The sequence below is a fragment of the Budorcas taxicolor genome, chromosome 11 (assembly GCF_023091745.1).
Source record: "Budorcas taxicolor isolate Tak-1 chromosome 11, Takin1.1, whole genome shotgun sequence".
Lineage (NCBI taxonomy): Eukaryota > Metazoa > Chordata > Mammalia > Artiodactyla > Bovidae > Budorcas > Budorcas taxicolor.
The window spans coordinates 88,253,588-88,281,228 of record NC_068920.1 but is presented as its reverse complement, the minus strand read 5'-3'; the positions used below and the strand labels follow the sequence as shown (position 1 = coordinate 88,281,228).

At 48.3% G+C, this 27,641-nt stretch overlaps 1 protein-coding gene across 1 annotated transcript in view; it reads right to left on the bottom strand.

Annotated features, from left to right (window-relative positions):
• Positions 1 to 4,624: 4,624 nt before the first annotated feature.
• The window catches only part of EPAS1 (endothelial PAS domain protein 1), a 94,279-nt gene continuing 71,262 nt past the window's right edge, over positions 4,625 to 27,641 (bottom strand). Inside the window, exons 7-16 of the mRNA XM_052648001.1 lie at positions 23,079 to 23,185; positions 15,508 to 15,655; positions 14,641 to 14,855; positions 13,384 to 13,574; positions 12,754 to 12,864; positions 10,986 to 11,473; positions 9,844 to 9,970; positions 9,536 to 9,653; positions 9,152 to 9,325; positions 4,625 to 7,126 (exon numbers count right to left, since the gene is read on the bottom strand). Coding sequence (XP_052503961.1) covers positions 6,975 to 7,126; positions 9,152 to 9,325; positions 9,536 to 9,653; positions 9,844 to 9,970; positions 10,986 to 11,473; positions 12,754 to 12,864; positions 13,384 to 13,574; positions 14,641 to 14,855; positions 15,508 to 15,655; positions 23,079 to 23,185 — 1,831 coding nt within the window. The 3' untranslated portion in view covers positions 4,625 to 6,974. The remainder of the gene's footprint in view (positions 7,127 to 9,151; positions 9,326 to 9,535; positions 9,654 to 9,843; positions 9,971 to 10,985; positions 11,474 to 12,753; positions 12,865 to 13,383; positions 13,575 to 14,640; positions 14,856 to 15,507; positions 15,656 to 23,078; positions 23,186 to 27,641) is intronic.

The window sequence follows — 27,641 nt, the reverse complement described above, 5'->3', positions numbered from 1 at the left end:
CACTTCACACCAGTCAGAATGGCTGCGATCCAAAAATCTGCAAGCAATAAATGCTGGAGAGGGTGTGGAGAAAAGGGAACCCTCCTACACTGTTGGTGGGAATGCAAACTAGTACAGCCACTATGGAGAACAGTGTGGAGATTCCTTAAAAAATTGCAAACAGAACTCCCTTATGACCCAGCAATCCCACTGCTGGGCATACACACCGAGGAAACCAGAATTGAAAGAGACACATGTACCCCAATGTTCATCGCAGCACTGTTTATAATAGCCAGGACATGGAAACAACCTAGATGTCCATCAGCAGATGAATGGATAAGAAAGCTGTGGTACATATACACAATGGAGTATTACTCAGCCGTTAGAAAGAATTCATTTGAATCAGTTCTGATGAGATGGATGAAACTGGAGCCGATTATACAGAGTGAAGTAAGCCAGAAAGAAAAACACCAATACAGTATACTAACACATATATATGGAATTTAGAAAGATGGCAATGACGACCCTGTATGCAAGACAGGAAAAGAGACACAGCTGTGTATAATGGACTTTTGGACTCAGAGGGAGAGGGAGAGGGTGGGATGATTTGGGAGAATGGCATTCTATCATGTATACTATCATGTAAGAATTGAATCGCCAGTCTATGTCTGACGCAGGATACAGCATGCTTGGGGCTGGTGCATGGGGATGACCCACAGAGATGTTATGGGGAGGGAGGTGGGAGGGGGGTTCATGTTTGGGAACACATGTAAGAATTAAAGATTTTAAAATTAAAAAAATAAAAAACTATAAAAAAAAGAATTAAAAAAAAAAAAAGTTCATTAAGTGTTTAAGAAAAACTTCCCCTGACCCCTTCTGCCAACTCCACTCCATTTCTCTGCTTCCCTTCACAGGGAAATTTTTAAAAAGATTTATTTTACTGATGTATAGTTGATTTACAATGTACTAATTTCTGCTGTACAGCAAAGTATTCAGTTATACATATCATATATATATACATTCTTTTTCATATTCTTTTCCATGATGGTTTATCAAAGGGTATTGAAAATAGTTCTCTGTGCTGTACAGTAGGCCTTTGTTTATCTATTTTTTTATACTTTAATTTTATTGGAGTATAGTTGATTTACAATGTTGTGTTAGTTTCAAGTGTATAGCAAAGTGATTCATTTTATACATTTACATATATCCATTCCTTTTTTAGATTCTTTTCTCATATAGGCTATCACAGAATATTGGGTAGAGTTCCCTAGTATATTAATACTGTGCTATACAGTAGGTCAAGGTCAATGATGATCTCCGTATTGCCAAACCCCAGAGTCATGTTTTTCCTTCTCATTTTACCTTTCAGTTAAGTATGCAACCCAGTTAACTATTCCTACTTGTTGAAAAAAACTGTCTTCTCTTGGCATTTGGAATACTGGAATCCTGTTTTTTTTTTAATTAATTAATTCACTTTTGGCTGTACTGGGTCTTTGTTGCTGTGTGGGCTTTCCTCTAGTTGTGGTGAGTGCGGGTTACTCTCTAGCTGCAAGGTGCTGGCTTCTTATTGCGGTGGCTTCTCTTGCTGTGGAGCGTGGGCTTCCAGGGTGATCGGGCTTCTGTAGTTGTGGTACTTGGGTTCAGTAGTTGTGGCATACGGGCTTAGTTGCTCTGCTGCATGTGGGATCCTCTTGGACCAGGGATTGAACCTGTGTCTCCTGCACTGACACATGGATTCCATACTGCTGAGCCACCAGGGAGTCCCTGAAATCTTATTATTTTTTTTCTCCTGCCTGCTGCTACTCCACCCGCCTCCCTGCTGTCTCCTCCCCTCCTGGACTTCTGCCAGCACTGCCGTGGTTAGGGCCCTATCTGAAGGCTCTACTGTTTCTCTGGGCTCTTACCTCCTAGGTATAGTGCATCCAGTCTCAGGGATTTAAGTGCAGTTACCCTTCGGGCGAGACCTGAATCCATATCTCCAGCCTCACCCTACAAGGTAGGAACTGTCACCACACTCCTTTTACAGGAAAGGAGACACAGGCTCTCGGACATGAAGGGGCTTCCCCAAGGTTACTCGGCTAGAAGCAGCAGAGGCAGGATTGGAATCCAGGTCCGTCTGACTCCAGACTGGTGCTGGGAGTGGCCAGGCTGCCCCCCACCCCCACTTCCTACCCTCCTTCCATCTCAGTTCCTGGTCCCACCTGCTCCCAGCGTTTCCTGCATGTACTGCTCATTCTGACTTTGTGCCTTTGTCCCCCTTGTCCATCCACATCTCCTGGAATGATCCCCCACCTTCCTCTGCATCCTCTTTCTTCCCAGGTCTGATTGGGGGCATTCTCCAATTCTCAGGTCCACACTGATCTGTCCTGGCTTCCTCTGAACTTCCCTAGGACTGGGGGTCACCCTAAAGCAACTGAAGGCTCATTTGCATCTATAAGATTCTTGTTTTCTGAACCCAAGATGGGGGTTCAGTGTGTACAAGCACACTGCGGGGGAGGATATTGAGACATGATGTCTGTGACTAGGACTGCCTGGGAAAATGTGGGCCATGGGCTTCCTCATACACAGGCACACAGGAGTCTGAGTTAGCCAGGGTGGTTTCCTCTACTAGCTGGTAAACTCTTGGAGAGACCATGACTTTACCAACTAAATATCATTAAAAACAACAACAAAAAACTCTGCTGTGTGTGTGGTAGGGTGTGGGTAGAGATGTACCTCAAAACCCTTTTTTCCTGAGGTCTGGGAGGCCAAGGAAGCTTCAGTCTAGAAATGAAGGAGGTGGTTTAGTTTTCACTGAGGTCAAAAAGAGGCCAAGCAGTTCCTCCAAGGGCCACTGAGCTCAAAGGAATAATTTGAAGAAATGGGGTGATGCTGTGATAGTGATCATTTTAGAGGAACTGAAAGTGCCCTGCGGGGGAGACAGAGGCTGGGGACTGTGAGATGGCAGAGAGAAGGGCTGTGGGTGGGAAGGGCCTGTGCACTGGCTGAGAAATTAAGACCTGATGTCATGGGGCAAGGACGTGGTCCCTTTCGCGTGTGGTGAAGTTGGCCTCAGTCCCTGTGACACTGGCCTGGGTTCTGCTCCCAGCCCTGCTGTTCACTCACATGTGACAGCAGGCAAGTCCCCTTTGTCTCTCTGGGCCTCAGTGTTCTCATCTCTAGAATGAAGAGGTTGAAAAAATAGATGACAAGTTTGGGCTACATCATTGCCAGGTGTATTTTAGCACCTTGAGTCCATCTGGGACTAGTACATCCAGTAACTGCTGTCTTACTGGGGACACCGCTGCCTCAAGACAGGAAGAACCTGGTTAACCTGCAGCAACTGCCCCCCTCCCCCCCACCCCCCAAAAAAGATCCTGTGCTTCCAGTGCTGGAGGCATGGGTTCAATCCCTGGTTGGGAAACTAAGATCCCATGTGTCTTGCAGTGTGGCCCAAAAGAATAAAAAGTTCTTTTTTATATAAAGCAGAGGGTGAGCAGGGACCGAGGAGAACAGGGCTACAGAGGGTTGAATCTTGTATGTTGTGAAGGAAATGGGCCTGCACTGTACCTCTAGCGAAACCCACACTTCACCCCTCAACTCCAGTTTGAAATCTTCATTAGAGACCATGCTTCAGGAGAGGGTAAATTCTGCCCTACTTGGATCACAGGGAGCCAGGGCTGGCCCTTCTTCACCAAGTGGGGCTGCCTCCCTCCTCAGCTTTGGGTCTGCATGTCCCCACCCCTCAAAAGAGGGACTTCTCGTCTGGAGGCTGTTAGGCAAGGTAAGCTCTGGGAAGGTGAGTTTTGCATGCCTGGAAGAGAATGTATGTCGAGTCAGGAGGAACTCCAGTGGCTGATCTATTGTTAATTCTTGCAGGCTGCTGCCCCTGCACACCTGGCCACGTAGGCACACACCTACTCCTAAGTGTTAGTCGCTCAGTTGTGTCTCTCTGCGACCCCATAGCAGTAAAGAACCCACCTGCCAATGCAGGAGACGTGAGATGCAGGTTAGATCCCTGGGTCGGGAAGCTCCCTTGGAGTAGGAAATGGCAACCCACTCCAGTATTCTTGCCTGGAGAATCCCATGGACAGAGGAGCCTGGTGGGTTACAGTCCACAGGGTTGCAAACAGTCGGACACGACTGAAATGAGTGAGTGTGTGCTGGCTGTAGCCTGTCAGGCTCCTCTGTGGGATTTTCCAAGCAGGAATAATAGAGTGGATTATCATTTTCTTGTCCAGGGGATCTTCTTGACCCAGGGATCAAACCCAGGTCTCCTGCATTGCAGGCAGATTCTTTAGCAGGGAAGCCACCTACTCCTAAGCCACCTGCATTTAAAATTTTTTTTATTTCTCAAAATGCTTCCCATAATTTTCTGAAGGCAGGGACCATGACTTCTTTTCTTGGTGCCCTCCCAGAATACAGAAAAAGGGGCCTGTGGCAGAGAAAACACCACCTGCAGAAATATGGACGATGTAGCATGGCTTCCTGGTCTTAGACAGTTGGAAAGGTTTAATGATAGCCTTTTTTCCCTTCATCCAGCTTCCTGTCAGTTGTCTCACAAAGATCAGTGCCCATGTTCATTTTCTGTAAACTACTCAATAGTTCACTTTATATTGGTGTAGCCCATGATCAATCCACCAGAAACAAGAGCCACCAGCAGTGGTAGGATCAGAATACTTTAATAAGATATCAGTGTCAAAATACATTTCCTTATAAAGTTAAGCTCCCATATAGTAATAACATTGTCAGTAGGAATTTGACAAAATAATAATGTTCACGAAATCATTATGTTGATAGATAAGGTTAATATGAAGCTTGGAATATTTTTTCAGAGTGTTTTAGTAAAACTGCAAGGGTAAAATGCCCTTAATGCTGAGGCAAACACAGAAAATCAAACACCAGCGCTTACACGTCAGTAGCCCTTCAGGTTGTGCCGCCCACTGTGTGTGAGGCAGGGCTGCGGTGCTAAAGTACAATTTGAGCAACACAAATATGATTTGGGCGACACAGTGACTAGGTAATTTTTCTTTTGAAACTTAACTTTTGTTTTGGGCAATAAGTTCATCCAGCCTTACCAGATTCTCGGTTTGCTGTGCTTTGCTTTGCTTGTTTCTAGAAACTTTGTCATTGTACCCATGATGGAAAAGTTCCATGTGGCTGCTGCTGCTGCTAAGTCACCTTAGTCGTGTCTGATTCTGTGCAACCCCATAGATGGCAGCCTACCATCCCTGGGATTCTCCAGGCAAGAACACTGGAGTGGGTTGCCATTTCCTTCTCCAATGCATGAAAGTGAAAGTGAAGTCGCTCAGTCGTGTCTGACTCTTAGCGACCCCATGGACTGCAGCCTACCAGGCTCCTCCGTCCATGGGATTTTCCAGGCAAGAGTACTGGAGTGGGGTGCCATTGCCTTCTCCTCCATGTGGCTAGTATTCTGAAAACAAGTGATATTGTCCCTCTTACCTGGTGAATTACAAGGCACTTTTAGGAGACTGTTTTCAGTGCTTCCTACCTATATACGTCCCTTCTGGGAACAGACAGACCTCAAGGAGGCCCAGGGGCCATCCCCGGAGGTCTGCTTGCTGCACCTTGACATTGTAGGGTGATCTGAGGGCCTGGCCCCATGGGGAAAGGGCATGAGGATGAGGCTGGTCAGAACCAAGGGCCCCCTTTCTGCACCTTCACCCCACCCCCGGTTCAACTCCATGGGCTCCAAGGTGGTGAGCTGGACGTGCACTGGATCACTGTACTGTTTCTGAATCTGCACTGTGTCATGAATTCCCATCTAAACCACCTCATGGTAGTTCTGGAAGTATCCAGATGTGCCACATGAAAGACCATTAGAGTCGCATAGCTCAGTGCACTTGAAGGGCTGGCAACAAAATCTTAAGAGTTAAAGCACTTCCCCTCCCTTAGATCATCCCACCCCCACCCCTGACGTGCCATCAGACCCTCTCGGCAGTAATAATAATACATACATACATACATACAAAATCCATATAGAACACGAGGAGAAGACAGCTCGCAATGCTCCCACTTAATGACTCCACTTTCTGGCTTATTTGTCATGCCCATGGCATGTCCCGAAAGCAAAGAGCCAACAGCGAGAGACCTTGAGCAAGGTTAGTACAGGCCCGTGGGAGTTCTGTACAATTCTGCAGTGTCAGCAACATCAGGAAAAAGATCAAACAGCTTAAAAAAGATTTTAAAGTGATTTTGTGAGCAGGATTCCATTTCCGTTTCTGATATTACAAAGTACCCATATATATGATAAACACTTAACCCAGATATAAATTTTCTTTCTTAAAAAACTCAGTTATGCTTTTGAATAATATTAAAAAAAAATCCACCAAATGCAGGGGAAAAACACCAGTTTAAGAAAAGCCATACTGTGCAACTTTCATAGATAACCACACACAATGGAGTTTACTCTTCACATTTCATTTCTTTTTTCACCCCCAAAAGTCATATCAAAATTAGAGCAAAGAGTTGGCTTAAAAAAAAAAAAGATGGAAATTTACAATACAGTGATTAGTTTTAGAAAAGAAAGGGCTGAGCGAGGCCAAAAATCAAGCTTAGAAAGCAAGATTATTTTGTTTCTCTTTGGCAACAACAAAATCTTTTTTTAGTTAAATGAAGCCAAAGCTTTCCCGAAAGGAGAACAAATGTACACCAAACTTGTTAATATGAATATTGTTTGTGTGTGTGTGTGTGAGAGAGACCCATGAATATTATAAATTAGGATTTGGGGAAAGAAAACTCTTATAAAATTTAAGAACATTTCCATTGACAGAGCAAAACATAGCAGGCAAAACAATTATATTTTAAAAATATGGATAATAAAGTGAGCATCTTCGGAAAAAGGCCACTACTCGGTGACCTGGACAAGTTTGCCAGGTGAGTATATCTTGTAAAAAGTGTGGTGGTGTTAGAAATACCTAGTTGCAAAAAACAGACGGAGAACATGAAGCTGGTGGGATGGCGTGGGAAGGGTGCCTGTTGGTGGCGGTCCTGGCTCAGGTGGCCTGGTCCAGGGCTTGGAGGAGATCCCCTCCTTGGAGGAGCGTGGAGGTTCCCGGAACAGGAACGTTCACCTCACAGTCATATCTGGTCAATTCCGGCAGCAGGTAGGGCTCAAACGAGGGTCCGAGCAGCCGGCTTGCCATGCCTGAACAGAGAGTGAGTGCTGTCGTTTAAAAACCCTGAATCAACCGTGTGGGGTGGGGGTGGGGGTGGGGTCTGTTCCCTAAAAGGCTGGCAGGGATGCAGCGGGTTCACAGAGCAAGAGGCACTTCCAGCTTTCCTGACTCCGGGGCACAGTGGGGCAGCCCTCATTCCACTATTCAGCGTTGTCTTTCCCTAGTGACCTACCCCCTGCTCGGAGCAGGGACCCAGCAGATACACGTCTGCCTCTCTCATCAGCTGAGAGGTTGAGACCCAAGGCGGGGACAAGAGTGTGCAAGGCAGATAGGACGGGGAAGGGTTCAGAGGATGGGGAGGGTGGGTGGTTCCCATGAAGGCTTCCTGGCCTGGGAGGTGGAGGCATGAGGCAGTGCCTGGGCAAGGCTCGGAGTTACCGACTGAGCGCTGCCACCTGTGCACTGGCAGCTGGAGGGAAGGCCGAGCAGAGAAATGGAATTCTGAACCAGCTGGCGCCTGTACACACTTGCACACACATTTACATGCACTCATATCATACACATGTGCCACAAGCTCATGGACACGTACATACATATGTGCACACAAACATACATGCATGTACACACACACACATGGGTCCTTCAAAGGCCTGACTTCCAGTTTCAGGATCCTCACCCTTGGCTGCTCCTCTCCTGCTGAGAAGGAAGATAAGGGGACATTCCCAGCCCAATCCCCACCTCCCACTTCCAGGGAAGAGAGGGCCTGGGTGCCTGGAGGCAGACCCAGAAGCCCTTCACTGGCCCCAGTGATGTGAGTCCCTGCTTCCCTTCCTGACTTACATGAAGCATCTCAGCCCTGGGCCCTCTCCAGCCCGCATCTCAGCCACTACCTAGGGTCCATGCCTGCCTCCCCAACTCATCCTTGCTTTCCCGTGGACTGGGTGTGTCTCATGGCTGTCTGCAGCCCCACAGTAGAAAGGGGTACTTGCTCATCATCCTTTTCTAATCCCCTCTTCTTTTACTCATCCTCAGAACTGACCTAAATTAAAAATTATTTTCCCCTGAAAAGAATGAGTTTCCATTCACAGAAACTCATGGGTTCACAGCAGGCATAATAATGCTAACTACCACTTCATGCAAACATATACACAAACATATACACTTTGCACAGGTGTGGGCATGGTAAGTCTTTGCAAACCCATGGACTGTAGCCCGCCAGGCTCCTCTATCCGTGGGATTTCCCAGGCAAGAATACTGGAATAGTTTGACATTCCTTTCTTCAGGGGATCTTCCTGACCCATGGATCAGACCCGAGTCTCCTGCATTAGCAGGTGGGTTCTTTACCCACAGAGCCACCAGGGAAGCCCATGCTTTGCATGCAAGCCACTAAATTAAACGTGCAGGCTACTACTCCAGCCTAAGGTAGGTAAGGAGCAAAGCTGGAATGGAAGCCCAGGACTATCTTGGGACTCTAAAGCACTGAACAGCAGTCTGTCTCAAACCATAGTGCTGAGGAAATGACTCTCTTTTAGGGCAGGAGTTTGGTATGTTTCACCCAAAGTATGAATTACATTTCTGTTTACATAGCAACCTTTTCGTGATAACATACTACATAGGATGCTGACAGACTAAGGTGGGTAAGAGGCAGGCATCGGGTGGCCAGTCCTCCTAGAAAGCAGGATCCCCTCCAAGGGCAAGCCTGCCCATCCTCCCAGCAGTGCGTCCTTATCTCAGCGTGATGCCCCAGTAGGTCACTGCATCAGGCATTACAGTAACACGAAGAACTGAGCAAAAGGCCTAGGCTCTGGGGCTCTTATAGTGGTATAGCCCTGGGTGTCACCTAGTCACTGGAGGGCTCCTTCTACAGCCCTGTGGACAGGTGGCCTTCCAGTCTCTGCTGTGGTCCCCTGGGGAGAGGAGGGCTCACCCCTCTCAAGGCAGCTGCCTTGCATGAGCAAACTCATCCTTGTGCTGAGATCTGCCACCTTCTCCATCCCCTGGCTCCCACAACCCCCGGGCCCTGGCACAGCATGCCTGTTCCCGAGTGCACCCACCTGACATCTTGTGAGCCGCTGGTAGGCTGTAGTCCTGGTACTGAGGGGCATAACACTGGGGGGGGAACCCACTCTTGGTGGGCTCCCCCGGGGTTGTGGCAGACGGTGGCTGTGGTGGTGGTAAGTGTCTCAGGGGCTGGCTCCCACCCCTCACGGGATTCTGGATGAACTCATCTGAAAAGGCCGATGTCAGAGTGAGGGGACAGACTGTGACACCCCCAGCATCCCTCTTCCTCCACGGGAGGAGCCCAGAGATTTCTGACCACGTCACCCTCAGGTGGTGAGGGAGAGAGGAACCAGGGTGGGCCCGGATCTAAGCCCCTGGCTCCACCGGCAAATGCCCTCTCCCAACCCCAGCCTGCCACGGCCCAGGACTGCACTCACCGTTAGGGACGTCTGCATTAGGCAGCTTGTCCGGCATCAAAGAGCAGGTCCCACCACCCCTGAGACTCTTCATTCTTTTCCACATCAAGTGTGAGGTGCTGCTGCCTGGCGGATCCCCCTGCATGTGGAAGTGCAGACATAGAGGGAGAGGCCAGAGAACCTAGTCCCAAACTGCGCTGGGATGAGGCAGGCCCTGCTTGTTCTGAGACCCTGTCAGTCTGGGTCTCTACATTCAGCCCCGGCTCCCACCCAGCCTTCCCCAGGGCTGTGGAGGGAACCTGCAGCAATGCCCCCAGGAGACGGCTCACCCCACTCAGGTCTTGGAAGGCTTGCTCCTCGTACTCCAGCTGTCGCTTCAGCTTCAGCTTGTTGGAGAGGGCAATCATGGCTGGGCTCATCACATCCGGACCCTGAGGCCCGAAGCCCTTGGCAGACCTGCCAAGCCAGAGAGAGTGGGCGTGAGAGAGTCTGGGGCGCCATGTGCCCAGGGTCCTCCCAGGAGGAGGACCCTGACAATGGTGGCTCTGGAGCCCCAGGGAAGAGTCCTGGAGGAGGGGGCGAGGGCCTGGGCTGGAGCTCTCCCTGTCTTCAGTGTGCCCTGACTGGTAGACACTGATGGCTCAGCTGTCTGCACCTCCCTCCACACGTGTCCATCTGCCTGGCTGGCCCCCGGCGGCCTTTGGTCCTGGCCTGGTTTGTGGCCGCCCAGCTCAGTGACAGCTGTCTTTGCAAGGGCCACTTCTGCCCCATCTCCCCTGCTCTGCTTGGACTGCTCCCCACCAGGGACAAGGGAGGATGCCCTGTAAAAGGCAAGGGCCTCAGGGAAGCCTAACCAGTGGGCCATGGGAACATGAAGTCTATTCCAACCATGGGACAGCCAGGGAAGCTCCCAGGGGTTGGAAGAGCCTTGTGGGGGTGGTGGATACTGGCAGATGCTGGGAGGAGGCAGGATGGGGAGGGCAATGCTGGACTCTGGCAACCGAAGTCAGGGGGAAGGCAGGGGCATCTTTTCACTTTTCTCAACTAGGCTTCCACACTTGAACTGAGGAAATGTCCCTCCATGTTGTGTGTGTGGGTGGTCTGTGGCTCAGATCATGAACTCTGAATAAAAAAAGGAAGGGGTAGTTCAGGAAGCCACTGGTATGCAGGGCCCAGGACAAGCCACTTCTTTCCCTTTTCCTGTCTGCAGGCCTCTCTTGGTCTCCTCCAGCTCTGATAAAACATGTCCCACTCAAGGCCTCACGTATCTTAGGGCGAGTCCCCTAAAGCCCAAGCTCTCAGAGTTTAGAGAAGGGCTACGCAGCATATCGGACCGCTGTCGAATGGAAACTGGTAATGGGGCAAGGGGCCTTTTGGAGCCCCATACCTGCCCCTAGTGGGCACCTGTCTGTACCTCCTCCCCCATACAGCACAGCCTTAGCTGAAGCAGCCCAGCGTCTCTGTCACTGACCTCTTCTTGAACGTGGCGAGATGGGGTGTGGCAATGGGGGGCCCCAGGGGCGCTGTCCCCAAGGCCTCTGCGTGCTGATCTTCGCCAGGCCACTTCATGGGCCCCAGCTGTAATGGCGGGTCAGGGGGCCACTGTGTGCTGGATATGCCTCCCATGGAGGAGAGAGGGGTGTAGGTCTGGCCACAGCACTGCAGCAGGGACACCTTGCTGCCACCGTCAAAGAAGGTGAAGGACACGCGCCGCTGCTCAGGCTCCGTCTTGCTTTCCAGCTGCTGCTGATACTTGTCCAGGAGGAAGGTGCTGTGAGAGGCCATCGGAGCCAGTGGCTGGAAGATGTTTGACATGGTGCTGAAGCAGTGCTGGGGGGTCGATTGTGGGGTCTCCGGCAGGAGGCTCTCCTCGGGGCAGATGGGGCTAAGCTGGAAGTCCTCTCCGTCCATGGGGATGTAAGGCGCCAGGGTCTCCAAGTCCAGCTCATTAAAGTCAGTCTAGAAGACACAGAGCAGGGGCAAAGCAGCTCAGCAGTGGGCGCTGCCTCATGTTAGTCCCTCGTTCCCCCGCCCCCACCCGAGGCATTCCTCCTGCACAGCCTGGAAGCTGGGGGCCCAAGAGAGGAAAGCACACATGTGTCCTCAAAGTGTGGAAGGTTTTCTGACAAGCGTTACCAGCCTTCCACTCAGTCATTCTTCCACACACCCCACTGGTGTCGGCCCCACCTCTTCATTTCTGCCTACTCTGATGAGCACGATCGCTCCTGGGGGCCAAGGGCAGCTTTGTCCTCATCTCCTGCCCGTGCCCAGGGTGTATCTGTGGACAGCTCGTAGGGTAACTGTGGCCCAGTGCTCTCTGTGGGACCTTCATTCAGATCAACAAGGACTCAGAGGTGGCCCCCACGTTCCCAGTATGGGCATCATAGCGAATCCTCACAAGCAGATGCAGCAAAACAAAAATTTCAACCCTCCCTGGGGGGAGGTAGCTTATTAATGCTTACAACTGCATGAAACGGTTAAAGAGAAGCAGCAGCCAGTCACACACTTTCTCTTTTCAAGGAATAAATCTTAGAGTTCAGAGAAGAAAGTGCAGGGTTGACGTAGGGAAAGATTGCAGAATAAAGACACAAACTGAAGAGGCAAAGTAGAAATTTGGATGAATAACCCAGAGTAAGACAAATAGGGATTAATACATTTCCTTTGGGTTTTGTGACACACGTACCATCCACCCACACCCTAGCCTGTTTACACAGGTTTTACAAGACTGTTTGGCCTTATGTAATACGTTTCTGAAAAGTTACGTGTAAATAAAAATTTGTCAGTCAGATGTCATTTTAAAATGCATTTAACATAAGTTATTTCAAAGAATCCTAAAATGAAAATGTATATAAAGGGAATTGTTCCCTGTGCTTAGAAAAGTCTTACACATCTGGACATCTGGGGATGCTTTTTAAATGGAGGGCTCCTTAAAGAAAGGTTCAGTTGTAGTTTTGGCTTTCTGAGCACTAATAAATAGCCAAGTTAGTGGACATAAATATATGGAGAGTTGAAAAGAGCTGCATTTGACACGCGTAAAGCAGAAGGCAGACGTGGGAGAAGCAGGCGACCACAGGCTCCATTTCCTTGCACTCTCACCCAGTTAAGGGACTATGGCATTGGCCAAGCTTTCCCACTAGTCTTTGCAACAAAGGGCCGAGGCTGCAAGAATGGGCATAAGCCTTCACAGCATTAGCAGGCAGGCCTGGTGCACCATCCCGATCTTCTCCAGGGCTACATACCTGGGTGCCACACTGGTCCTTTGCCTCCGTGTCCATGGCAAAGAGCTTCTCGATTGCTTCAATCTTCAGATTGCCATCTAGAGATGTGTAATAGTCTCCAGGGCTACTGGGCTAGGGGCCAGGAAGGAAGGTGACCAAGTCAAGGCTATGGCACTGCTTTCCCCAGAAGTCCAAGGAGGAAGCAGAAATACATCTCAGAGTCAACTCCATTCCATGGAACAGGATTTGTAGAGAGGCCACTCCATATGAGCTGTGTGAACCTCTCTGAGCTCAGTCTCCTCACCATAAAATGAGGCCGTCTTGAAGAACAAGCCAGACAGAAGCATGTCTGGCCAGGCCCTTTGCGCCCCGCAGGATGGTTACTGTCCTGCATGGAGACTGAGTGCAGGGCTCACAGCTGTGAGTGACTTAGCCCCTGTCTTCAAGGAGCTTATTCTGTAGAGGGGGGTGGAGAGCCAACAGCAAGCATCTAATATGTGGCAGGCAAGTCTCACGGCCACCTTTGGGGTCTGCAGGAAACCCAAGGAAGAGGAGCGCAGCACTGGGGCCTGGCCTGTCCACTCAGCCATCCGGCAGCAGCCAGAGGAGCTCACTCTCTCCATGACCTCAACCCAAGGTGAGGGGGCTCACCGTGGAGCAGCTGCTGCTGCTGCTGGCACTGGGGGTGCTGTTCCCCAGGGCGGCCGCCTGGGGCACGGTGAAGGCGGGCAGGCTCCCGGCCTCACTGTGGGTGCCGTGGCTTTTCACCTCTCCGGTCCATTGCTGGCCTGGGGGCAGGATGCCCTTGCCATAGGCTGAGGACTCCTCAAAGTTCGGGGTCCCTGTGGAGACAGGGCCTGGCTTGGTTAGCACCCACAACCACTGGGCTCACCCCTAGGACAGAGGAAGACCGAAGGATGCACAAGAGTTCCTAAAAGGGTCTGCAGCGTGCCTGGGGCTAGGCCCTGGTGCACTGAGGCTTGGTTGGGTTAAAGAGGCCTTCAACCAGGGCTTTGCTTCAATGTACAGACTCTGTTTAATGGGAACATCCTCTTGGAGCCACTAACTTTCAGAGATTAAATGTATCAGTTGCCTCTCTTCCCTGAAGGACAATCTAGAATGCAGAGGAGAAGGTTATGAGAACTAGGCAAGTTACCTCGTTATTGCCACAAAACTGGGACGCTGCATGACTCCTTGGCCCAGGTTTGCCCTCTGTGACCCTCTGCAGTCACGACTCCCCTGTGGCTTCTCAAGAACACGTCTAGCAAGGCCAAGCCAGTTCAGAGCAAGTACAGGGAGTTATAGCTACTCCTTGAGTGGCCACAGTAGGGCTGGGGGTGATGGTGGTCAGTTGCCACATGGAGAGGAAGGGGCTTTGCAGGTACACAGCAAGGGTTAAGAGCTGGAAACCCTGCTGGGGCCACCAGGACTCGCATCCCCAGGGGACAGGTAAATGTTTAAAGACGTGCATGTAAGGACTTACTGCTGGGCCTGAATCTGTTTCTCCATCCATGTTTCTGGGATGATTTCTCCCAACATTATTTCAACCTAGCAGCCTTCTGCCTAAACACACAATCTGTCTTTCAAGGTGGAGATCTGCCCACCCTGTGAAAATATGCCCATGGCCTCAGAGCAGATCCCCGAGACCTCTCCTCTCAGACTCTCACTGCCCATGATGCAGAATCAACCGGACCCCACCCGGATCGGTGCCTTGAGAGGTCAGACATGGGGCAGTCCTGAGCATGGTGAGTGCGTGTGCACAGCACGGGGTTTGGCCACACTAATGGAGGATTAGCAAGACTCAGAGAAGGTACACGGCAGCTCTGCTTAAGGGAAATCTGTGCCAGGGAGGCCTCCCCCCCACCCCAAGAGGGTTTGATTGCCCCGGCCTAGCTAAGGTGCACCCACCGAAATCCAGAGAAATGATGGTGTCTCCCGCGGTAGGTGCCAGCTGGGCCAGCTCCTCGGGCTCCTCCTTCAGCTTGGTGAATAGGAAGTTGCTCTTCTCAGACACAGCCACCTTGCCACTGTTATCAAAGATGCTGTTCATGGTCAGCAGGTGTGGCTTAAACGGTGACTCTGTCTGGTCCATGGAGAACACCACGTCGTTCTTCTCAATTTCACTGTTGAGATGAGAGGGAGCTTCAGACCCTCCACATTTTCCATCAAAACCCTTTTGCTCTCCCAGACACACTGAAGCCCTGACAGCTAAGCCTCTCAGATAAAACCATGGGTATGGACAGTGTGTTAGCATTTTGTAAAGAACTGCACGATGGTAGTTTGGAGTCCTGGAGCCTAGCGATGCCAAGAGTGCCTCACAATATGTATGTGTCTTGGATGCTGTTTTTATATTGTACATGGACTGAGTGGTGTGCACAGACATGAAGGCTTCTGCTTTTGTTTCACCCCAGCACTACCTTTCTCCAGCTGTCTTCCCAAGTTCTACATAGCTAGGGTGTTATGTCTGCTCCCCAAAAGTATGAGCAGTTCTCTTCCCTTGATCCTCATTCAGAAAACAGGTTAGGCTTCATCTATGTTCTAGTTGCCTCCCTCACATAGGGTGGAGGCATGACAGATGACAGACGAGAGGCAAGGGGCAGAAAAAGTGCCGTCAAAGGGAAATCCCAATGTCCCATTGTTCCCAGGATGCCCACCGCCAAGGACTCTAAGATGTGGTGCCCAGGTTCTGAGGAGCCTGGTGTCCCTGGGTCGCACTGTCAGTCTCAGGAACACCCGAGCCCCCAGCCTTGTGGCCCCCAGCCCTCACGCGCTCACCTCAGGACATAGTTCACACACATGATGCACTGGGGCTGCAGGTTGCGAGGGTTGTAGATCACCGTCCCCTGTGTCTCCAGCCACACGTAGCCCCCATGCTTGGCAAGCATCCGGTACTGGCCGCTCACCACCTGACCCTTGGTGCACACTAGGGGAGGAGAAACGGGGCCTGAGGTCAGGGAGGCGAGGGCAGTGTATGGGAAAAGATGTGGGGGGATGAGCTGGAAGGGCGCTGAGAGCGTCTTGCCCAACACTTCATGTTAAACATGGGGAAGGCGGTCCAGAGAGGTTAGCTGACGTCCCTAGGCTGGCTGTGAGGGAGCGGCCATGGCCAACCCTTGACAGGTCAGCTCACACCGGCTCAGCTGTGAGCAGAAACCAAGAACAGCACCTGCCCTTCTTTCCCCTCAAGGTCAACGAGAGGAAGCTGCTCCATGGGGCACCAGCCGGATCCATGCGTGCACCCAGGGTGCAAGAGCACCTCCTCTGCCCCGCACTGCAGGTGGGGGGAACCTGCAGGCAGCATGGAGAATGCCTGTTCTCGGCAGCTGCTGGTAGCAGACCCACCATCAACACTCTGCTTGTGAATAAAGGCAGTTTAAAAAAAAACAAAACAGATGTCCTGATTGTTTAAAGTCATTGGTCAGACCCGCCACCTTTAGGGCCACAAAAGGTTTGGGACCCAGAGCAAAGGCATAAGCAAGCCTCCCACTCCCAGTGGGGGCTGAGGCAGTACTGGGCCCCCAGCCACCTCCACACAGAGCCTCTTCAAAGCCTGTGAGTCCTCTGCACTTGGCCTCCCAGCTGCTCAGCTAGGCTACCTGCATATGACTTCTTTCCTCTCCCAGAATGTTCTAAATGTTCATTTAACATTTGCTTTTCTCTATAAAAACACTGGAGAAAGAACCCTGCATCCCAATATAGTTCTCTTCCCCAGTCTAGAATGCTCTGACTGTTCCCCTTAAAAAGGAATCAACAAGCCCCTTCAAATGAAAGTTTACTAATGTTAGGATTTCTGATAGTTTTCTGAACTGCCCACTTACTTTCATTCCTTGGGAATTCATTCTTTTGAATCCCAGCTCAGAAACCCCCAAATCACAGAGAACTAAAAAGAGGCATGCCAGCAGGATTATAAAATCTTGGTTTTGGTTTTTTCATCTGCAAAATGGGGTACTGATAATAATTAACAGTAATGAAAAGGCAGAGGAATCAGAGATGAAATTGCCAACATCCGCTGGATCATCGAAAAAACAAGAGAGTTCCAGAAAAACATCTATTTCTGCTTTATTGACTATGCCAAAGCCTTTGATTGTGTGAATCACAAGAAACTGTGGAAAATTCTGAAAGAAATGGGAATACCAGACCACCTGACCTGCCTCTTGAGAAACCTGTATGCAGGTCAGGAAGCAACAGTTAGAACTGGACATGGAACAGCAGACTGGTTCCAAATAGGAAAAGGAGTACGTCAAGGCTGTATCTTGTCACCCTGCTTATTTAACTTATATGCAGAGTACATCATGAGAAACGATGGGCTGGAGGAAGTACAAGCTGGAATCAAGATGGCTGGTAGAAATATCAATAATCTCAGATATGCAGATGACACCACCCTTATGGCAGAAAGTGAAGAGGAACTAAAAAGCCTCTTGATGAAAGTGAAAGAGGAGAGTGAAAAGGTTGGCTTAAAGCTCAATATTCAGAAAACTAAGATCATGGCATCTGGTCCCATCACTTCATGGCAGATAGATGGGGAAACAGTGGAAATAGTGGCTGACTTTATTTTTCTGGGCTTCAAAATCACTGCAGATGGTGACTGCAGCCATGAAATTAAAAGACACTTACTCCTTGGAAGGAAAGTTATGACCAAGCTAGACAGCATATTAAAAAGCAGAGACATTACCTTGGCAACAAAGGTCCATCTAGTCAAGGCTATGGTTTTTCCTGTGGTCATGTATGGATGTAAGAGTTGGACTATAAAGAAAGCTGAGCGCCAAAGAATTGATACTTTTGAACTGATGTTGGAGAAGACTCTTGAGAGTCCCTTGGACTGCAAGGAGATCCAACCAGTCCATCCTAAGGGAGATCAGTCCTGGGTGTTCATTGGAAGGACTGATGTTGAGGCTGAAACTCCAAATCTTTGGCCACCTGATGCGAAGAGCTGACTCATTTGAAAAGACCCTGATGCTGGGAAAGATTGAGGGCAGGAGGAGAAGGGGACGCCAGAGGATGAGACGGGTGGATGGCATCATCAACTCGATGGACAAGGGTTTGGGTGGACTCCAGGAATTGGTGATGGACAGGGAGGCCTGGCGTGCTGTGGCTCATGGAGTTGCAGAGAGTCAGACACGACTGAAAGACTGAACTGAACTGAATGATAATAGTTATTATTAGTACCCAGTATCCCACAGCTGTTTGTACTGAGGACCACATCTGCCCACCTGGCTAATCAGGTATAAAAATGCTGGCTGAATGTCACTGACAAATGCTGTAAAGGAATAAGCCCCTCTGCCCCACAGTTACTAACATGTACAGTGCTCAGGCCCTGCCGCATCTGCAGGACACATCTGCAGATAATGTCCTGAGGGGCCTTATGTGAGAACATGTGAACATTCGGTAAACACAGAATCTCTCCAGTTTTCCTTGTAGGCTTCTGAACCACTCCCCGTTCACCACTCCTGTGTGATTGAGGAATACAGCTTGGTTCATACTAATGCTGCTTGTAATCCTTTTACATTTATGTTTTTTTTGGCACATGTCACCCTGTTCAGAAATCTAATAAGCACTTCCAAGGTATAGGAAGCACTATAACTTGCATGTGTATAGTGCTTTGCAGGGTTGAAAACCATCTCATAAGATAAATTCATTTCCGCAAAGGAATTAGAACAGTGCTTGACCACTAAAGCATCCACAGGATTAGTGTCAGCATCACCTAACTTACTGTACAGTAATACCCTAAACTGCTTATTATTAATATTCCTGGTTTTCATCTGAAGAAACTGAGGCTTAGAAATACTGAGTGATTTGCTGAAAGGCCCTATCAGTGGAACTAGTACAGGACTGTAGTCCAAACTGAAGACTCCTAAGTTTTTTTTGGTTTGGTTCGTACTTTAAAAAAAAAAAATCAACTTTGTGTGCTAAGTTGCTTCAGTTGTGTTTGATTCTTTGAGACCCTATGGACCGTAGCCTGCCAGACTCCTCTGTCCATGGGGTTCTCTAGACAAGAACACTGGAGTGGGTTGCCATGCCCTCCTCCAGGGGATCTTCATGACCCAGGGATCGAACCTCAGTCTCATGTCTTCGGCATTCGCAGGCAGGTTTTTTACCACTTACGCCATCACCACCAATAGAAAGTGCACCCATTTTAAGCATACATGTTTTGATGAATGTACAGACCCTTGTAACAGTCACTACAATCAAAGAACTTTCCCTTATCCAACCTCCCGAATTTCTTATAGCTCTTAACAGAATCCCCATTGCTCCACCCCAGTCCCAGGCAACCACTGACCTGTTTTCTGTTAACGATATATTGAAATCATCTTCTCTCCATTTGCATGGAAGTGGAATCATACAAGAGCACGCGCTCTTTTGCATCTGCCTTCTTTTTACGTAGCGTGTTTCCCAGAACCCTCATGTTGTTGTAGATATTTCTGGCTTGCCCCCTTTAATTGCTGAGTAATGTTCCACTGCACAGAGATAACCGTTATTTATCCATCCACCTTTCAGTGGATGTTTGAGTTGTTTTCAGTTTTTGGTTATGATGAATAAAGGTGCTATAAACATTTATGTACAAATCTTTGTATGGACATACAGTGTGGGTGTAGCTTAGGGGTGCAGTGGGTGGGTCATATGGTAAGTACACCTTTCCTTTATTAGATACTGCCAAGTTATTTTCCAAAGTGGTTATATCAGCACTGTCTAATCTTTTAAATAAAATCCTGTGCTGTAGGGAAGACAGATATCATTTTCTTTTTTTTTTTAACATGAGGAAACTAAGGCCAGAGGGATTGTGACCTGCTTTACATCACACAGGACAATCGTCTGGGCTGTGAGACAGCCTTGTGGCCCGCAGTATGGTGCCCTCCTACTACATTCCCATGGGTGACACTTCACTGGGAAGACTGAACTGGTGGTTGCTGCTGTCCCAAATCATCATGGACCCCTTGGCCAAAGAAATGACTCTGTCTTCCCTCATCTCCCTTTATCTGCCCCACTGAGGCTCCCTTGCTCCAGCGACATGATTCTCGCACAATTTCAAGTGCCTGGAGTGAACTTATTTATTAACTTATTAACTTGTTCTTAATGCAGACAAGATTCCGGGCTCTTATTCTTTTTGATTAAACAGTGCAGTGAGCAAAGGTTTTTAACTGCATTTCTAGCGACTGCAGGCGAGGGCCTGCTCTGTCAGTAGCATGTAATTACACCAGCTTTCTAATCATCTGCTCATTAATGCCAGCCTGGGTGAGGGGCCTGCTACTTGGTAGATAGGCTTTTTATGGCCTTAATCTTGTTTTCCTAAGAGCACATACTGTCCTCACACAACAAAGAGAAATCAGCCCCCCTCCCCCAAACCCTTACCCTCCAAGGGTAACAAATGTATAAATTACTAATCCATTTGCAAATGATGGCTTTCAATTATCTAAATCTGGTCTGAGGCCTGAACTTCCCCAGCAATTTCAATGGTAAACCTTCACAGACTAAGATACACATACATGCCTAAATTCGGGATACTGGTGTGTAACCCTAGACCAGCCTCAGCCCCCAACTATTCCATAGTATGAGCATGGGTCTGTGGTGCAACTTTATCTGCATAAACTCAATGAGAGAGAGAGAGAGACAGAGTCAGACAAACAGAGAGAAACCGATTGAGATAGACGGAAAGATTGAAAGAGAGAAAAAGAACTGTATAGCACATGGAACTCTACTCAGCTATGTGGCAGCCTGGATGGGAGGGGAGTTCGGGGGGAGAATGGATACATGTATATGTATGGCTGAGTCTCTTTGCTGTCCACCCGAAACTATCACAACATTATTAATTGGCTATACTCCAATATAAAATAAAAAGTTTTAAAAAAAGAGAGGGGGAAAGAGAGACAGAAATAGTTGCTTCTGTTTAGCTGGCATTAACCCAATTTCCTTCCTTATGTGGGTTCAGGCTGACTAGGTAGAGGCCTCCAAACTCAGAGCTGCTTTGCTTGGCTCCATCAGGGAAAGAAGGGAACCTGTGATTTATATTTGGTCTGTGAATTATGTTTAAGTGTGCCTATTGCTTAAAAACACAGAGTCAATAAAAAGCACCATATTGCCCTTGGATTCAGCAGAAAACTAAATTAGTATGACAATATTTTACCCCAGATCTTTTTTAAAGATCAAAGATTTTCTAAGAGAAAGGAAAAAACCCTCTCATAGGCCTACTGAGAAGTCATCATTTTTTGTTCTTTTTGACAGTAGCTTCCTCACCTTCCCCACCCCGGAAGCTTCAGTCCAATGCTGTCCTGCAAGAATTCTCAGAAACATTTGCTAGTGTCCCTACTTTGATGCATCCTTGGCTGAGAAGGAAGGTTAGGCTCTTCCCCAGTTTTACATCTAAAGGAGGGAAACCCCAGAAAGCCAGGTCCTGGGGAATCAGTGGGTAAGCTGAGCCAGAGCCAGGTCTCCCAGGCCCAGTATCAGGACGACTTAGGGAGCTGGAACCGCTATGGATCTGAAAAGCATGGGGAATCCCAGAGAGGAGGCTGGTGCCACATCCTACAGTTTCAAAGCTGGGCCAACTTAGGGCTGGGTCACGTCCATGGTACGTCCACCTCCCACCCCCATCCCTGTGTCCCTGAATGTGGAATCTGGATTTTGGATTTTTTTTTTTTGACAGAGACCACAGTGAGAAACATCTTTGAGATATCATTAGGGGCCTTGCTGCACTGTCAGACTGAACCCTAAAGCCGCGAGGATGAAGCAAAGAAACCAATCAGAGAAGATCTTGCTGCTTGAGAGAACAGTAGCTGTGCTTCTGTACAGTTTATGGGCTGCTGATCTGTTAGCTGCTCTGAACCTCAGCTGTCCTAACCTTGGGATAGATGGATGGATTTAGGAACAATGGGGAAATAGCTACATTTCCATTTTCTTCATTGCTACTTCAAGCCACTCTAATCCCTGGAGTCCAAGACCAGCAGGACCACTGGGAATCTTCTCAGATTAACCCATTTTAAGTCCTTCTGTAATCCTCTCAGCACCTCCATCTGCACTGGGGGCACTTTTTTGAAGCATTCTTTCCAAAATGTAGTTTTTGCCCTTGAGTTTATCATTCACTTAGTGCCTATACAGTACCAAACACTACGCTAGATACTGAGGCTGAAGGTACCAGTCAACTGGCTCCCAGGGAACACATAGCCCTCCTTGTCCCTCAGATATGAGATTCTTTAGGGTAGGGATCAATCCTATAAATTTCTATTTCCCCCAGTAGGCCAAGTGAGGAGGGTATGGCAACTCACTCCAGTATTCTTGCCTGGAGAATCCTCATGGACAGAGGAGCCTGGCGGGCTATATAGTCCATAGCGTCATAAAGAGTTGGACATGACTGAGCGACTAAGCCTAGCACAGCACAGGCCAAGAACAGGGTTATAGACCCATCGTTCTCACATGTTGATGGGCTGTATGGATTCAAGAAAATTGTCTTGGATCATTTACAAATGAGAAGGCTTAATTGGGATTAAAGTCAACTAAAATTCAGTAGAACAGCTCTAATATGGTAGCCATAAGCCAAGTGTGGCTACTTAAAGTTAATTAAAACTATAATTTAAAAATTCAGTTGCATTACACATATTTCAAATACAGCAAAGGTCACCCGTGACTCTGCAGAGGAAGAACATTTCCACTCCAAAAAGTTCTTTTGGACAACCCTGCTCTAGAATCCTTTCATAATTCAGGGGTTTTTTTTGTTTTTTGTTTTTTTTGTAAGCTGCAAGGCACAATTTCTGCATGCCATTATTGGGTTGCCTGGACATTCTCATCCAATTGAGTTCTCTTGATTCAGCAAGCAAGCTCTTTGAAAACAATGGCTTACCTCAACTCAACTAATCTAGTAAGTTGGTACTGTACAACCTCCACCTCTGTTTAGCCCAGTGTTCCCCCATCCTTCAAGGTTCAACTAAAGTGCCCTGTCCTCTCTTTGCCTGAACTGTCCCAGCCCTCTTCTTCTCTGAATGGATGTACTTGCATCTAAAGCATATTACCCAAGTTGATCATGCTCTATGGGGCTGTTCCATAAGCTTTTTCAGTCTGTTAACTGCAGAAATGTGCCCAGTGGAGGTGGTAAGGGGGAAATGAGATTCAGCCCACCCTCCATTCTCTAGGCTATATGCCTTGGTGTGTTGGTGTGTACCCTTATCCTATTTGCATCAACATGCCATATAGGCTGGTGGCAATTTTGGTTTTCTAACTTTCCTGAGGACATGAGTCTTGTCTGCCACACAAGATGGTGGGCCCTGTGATGAAAGTGATTGGATTTTCTTCCTTCTCACCAGTCACATTTCACTCAAGGCCAGATTCCACAGATGTCTGGGGGTACTCCTGGAACTTACAGTTCTGGTGGCTTTTGGTCATGTTCTCTGAGTCCAGCGCATGGTAGAACTCATAGGCTGAGCGGCCAAGCAGCTCTTCAGGGTGGTAACCAACCAGTTCTGTGATTCTAAATTGGAAAAAAAAAAAGCAAGGTGGGGATATCATATGAATACGAATGGGGTGCAAGGACCTATATCCAGAATGTAAGTCAAATGCACACATTCAATGAAACATACTCCAAACTTCCTGGTCATACCATTCATCCAAACAAACAAAAATATGGTGATCAACTTGCAACTATGTGTCTACTGAACCTCACTCTTCCTGCCTTTCCTGAATTGTGTTTGGAGAAGAAGGAAAAGCACCTATCTAAGGGTTCCCTAACTCTCACCCCCAGACAAGCACACATGCATATTCTCCAGTGACCACCGGAAGGGGCTCTCATCAGCCCCGAACTCCTAGTTTTTGTAGACAAGTGAGCAGAGATGCAGAGACAGCAGATAATTTACTTGATGTCTACACAAGTGTCTGGGGACAGAGAAAGAATAAAAATGGGAACCTCCTGGTTATTCAAGCTTATTCTAGTAGAAGTCATTATAAATGAAAAGTGAAAATTATGTGATCCTGAGTTAGAAAAGCCCAGAGGTGGCCTTTCCACGTGTGTTAACCACTGGCTTCCCTGGTGGCTCAGATGGTAAAGTGTCTGCCTGCAATGCGGGAGACCCAGGTTCGATCCCTGGGTTGGGAAGATCCCCTGGAGAAGGAAATGGCAATCCACTCCAGTGTTCTTGCCTAGAAAATCCCATGGATGGAGGAGCCTGGCAGGCTACAGTCCATGTGGTCACAAAGAGTCGGACACAACTGAGTGATTTCACTTTCACTTAACCATGGGACAAGAGGAAGCCGGGCAGCAGAGGCTGGACTGTGCTCAAGTCTTCACCCCTCAGGTCCTGCCTGGTGACCTGATACCTCTTAGACAGCAGGGGTGCCATTATGGGTTCTCCAATTTGTCCCTCCCTACCTCAAGGAAAGGAGGGAGGGCATAAGGTGCTGAGAGGAACAAATACAAAATCATAGCTCTAGAAATGTGCCCCTTCATTAACACTCTGATAAATAGGCAGCTCTGAAATGACAGGGCTTGGCTGGGCCCTGTACAGCGTCTGCTTTTGATGGGAAGTGGGCAGAGAAAAGGCAGATGTGAAGAATCATGAAGAATCAGGTATCTTTCTAAGAACACTCTGCTCTGCACGGGAATCATTAAAATAAACAAGGCCCTACCCAAGAACCACCAGATAAGCTGCTTCCCCACGTCATACCTAAACATATTTCTCATAATCTTTGTTCTCTTACATTTTTTCTAATGGGCTTGCTGTCTTGTTTACTTAGCCTATCACGAGCTAGAAGCGATGCTATCTCCTCATCATTACAAGCTCTGTTTTGGAACACATGGCTTCTGGGGCCTGGCCCGGTCACCTGTCCATGCTGGAGATGAAAGCAGAAGCTGTGACTCCTTGGTCCCTTGTCTCTACTCCTCTCTCCCTCTCCATACGGGTTTTATATAGGTCAGACTAAATCATCCTAGAATATTATTTCTGTTCTGTCACTCCCCTCTATAAGCATCTCCAGCTTACCTATCACCAGCCATATCCAGAGGAAATAAACTCTGCCTAACTTCCAAGTTCCCCCAGAGTCTTATCTCCACCTTCCGAGCAGTTTAATTTGCAGCTGATCGGCAGCATGCCATGTCTCCTGCCCTGGTATATCCCCTTCCTCCCAGTTTCCACTGCTGGCAAAGCTAGGCTTGCTGCAGAGCCTCAGGGCCTTCTTTCTCTGAGCCCTGATGATGACAGGGCCAGTTCAAGACTGCATCTTGTTCACCGAGCTGTCTCCAAGTCCCCCTTCTTAAGCCTAATCTGCGAATACAGTGTCACAAGGAATTATGTATTATTCTGTCCACATCCTAGGCTGCCAACCCTGAATTCAGGAACCACATTCTCCTTTGGCCTCCGCGACAACGGGTGCTCAGTAAAGGTCAGAGTAGCCGACCAATGGACTGATTTTCTTTGGGGGCCTAAGGTACAATCAGAGCCCTGTCTAACTCAGCACTGCTAAGGATCCCGAGCACTAACAATCCACTGTTCTTCCAAGAACACAATCACCTATCTTTTCTCAGTGCACGACGGTGCACACACACAGCCTTCAGCGCAGCCCTCATGGTATTCGGTCCATCCTTCCTCCATTCCCTAAGGTGTGTCTGGTGTTGAAGTGGGCAGAGAAGAGGCAAATTCTCTGCCTAAGTGAGACCTGGGGGCGAAAGGCTTTGTCAAACAATGGGCAACACAGCAGAGCTGAGATGCTTAGGTCTCAGCTGATTTAGGCCAGCAGAGATTTCTCCAGTGAGATTTCAGCAGTTCACTTGCACCAGCCAACTGGTTCCAGATGGGGAAGACCTGTCCCCTCACTTGGCCCTGAGCAGAGAGATCTTTGAAGTCATCAGCAACAGACATGTTCCTCAGCGGCCCAACTCTGCCAATGGCACTTTAGCCGGAGTGGAGATTCAGGGAGAACAAGGAGATGGTTGAACAGAGCTGGTGCTTCCTTTCCTACACGCAAGTAGCTTTTCCAATGGGTTCCATGTCTTTCAGGCTTAGCCTGGGAGTCAGAATTGCACCGGTAGGCTGTGCTGACAATGGGCTGGCCACCAGTTTGCCACAAAAACTACTTCGTGCCTGCACTAGTTGTAAATTTCCTAGAGACCCTCAGAAATGAGGCTGTTCTGGGAAAGTCTGATTCTCCTCTGTAAAGAGACTACACTTTCTTTCAAGATTAGAATCTTTAAAATGCTTAAAGTAAATGTTTATTGTAATCAACCTCAAATAAAATATTTTCTGATCTAATTAGTATACTATCCATTCAGAGGACACAATGGGTATGTTTTGGAAGTGGACAAACAAGGGCTCAGCTTCAGGATTGCCAGCTCTCTTCCCAGTAGCAGCCTTCATTTATCTTGTCAACTAAAATAAATATTTAACGTCTCTTTCTTTATGCCTTTAAACAGATGACTATAAAAACTGGGAAATACACATACCCCAAACACAATTGAAGAACATTCGAGTGGTTGAACTTCACAAAACCAGGAAACCCCAACTCAAAGCTAATGGTCGTTGCCCTCCTTCGGCAGGCACGCCGACGCCAGCAGGGAGGCTAACGAACCCGGTTTGTTTATAGGGTCGGCCTCCGTGGCACACAAGAGCCCTGCCTGCTCATTTCCCTCTGTCCCAGGGAAGTCTCCAGAGCTGGGCTGTGATAACATAATTTCATCTGCTCTCTTCACCAGAGGCAGGGGAACTATTATTATTTTTTCTAATTAAGGGTCCCTGACTCTCTGGAGAGGGGAGAAAAGTCATTTTGGGGTCACCCATAAATTTCAAAAGTCAATTCAGTATGGCTGTTCTGTTTGTAGAGAAGAGGGACATGCAAAGGGGCTTAATTCACCAGACTTCAGAAGTAAAAAAGCACAGAGGTTCCTTTTTAATAATAAAGTAGGAAGAGAACGGGATCAAGGAGGAGGCCAGGAGAGAGACATAGACATTGACAGGCAGCCACAGGAGGCAGAGGCAGGAGGAAGAGAGAGAAAAAGAAACCAGAAAATGGAGAGGGAAAGAAAGGCAGTTAAAATCTGAAGTTAGTGTTGCCCCAAGTTAATATGTGGGTCAGAAGGCTGGGCTCTCTGGATTTCAGAGTCGGGTTTGCCTCACAACATAAAATGACAGTTACTGGTCACTCATTGCTTGCTACCCTTCATGCTGTGAGGCCCTTTCCACGTGGACCAGCCGTGGCTGAGCGCTCGGAAGATGCGGACTCTCCCGCGGCAGCAGGGTCAGGGCCGTGTGGGCTCATAGGCAGAAGAAACTCAGCGCAGGCCTGAGCCAGCTCGGCCGCCCACGAGTAACGGGGCAGCGAGCTCCCTGCTTCACATGCCGCGCCTGGAGTCAGACAAGGTCTGGCTGCAGTCTTTACTCATTCCCTACACGGGCACAGAATTTGCTCAGTAAATTAATCATGTAAACAAGATGGTTAGAAGAGTATTTAAACTATTTGAGAGGATGAAAGTTTTAAGTACTTCATAACCACCTATTTGTTTTTGAAAGAATGCCTTTGCTAATAAAACCATCCTTCTATTCAGGCCTGCTTTCTTTCCTTCCCTCTGGCTATGGCCTCTCCACAGTAACACTGGGCTCACCTCATTTTGGTTTCCGTATGTGCTTTTTTTTTTTTAGTTTTGAAACTGCATTTCCTTAATAATAACCAGACTATTCACTACCACAGATTTCAACGTCATTTGTTTTAATGTATTTCAATCCAGATTTTCTTTGCTTTAAACAACACTTTCGCCTTGTGTTTCCCTCCAACAGTACATGGTTAAGTGAATATCCAGCTGGCTCTGCAGTTAATAGGTAATTAATTTGCATCCTATCAGTGTTATGTGTTACAGGTGGGGTGGGTATATACACAGTGTGCATAGGAGGGTAGCCCTGGTTCAATCCTGGACCGACTCTGCTGCTGCTGCTGCTAAGTTGCTT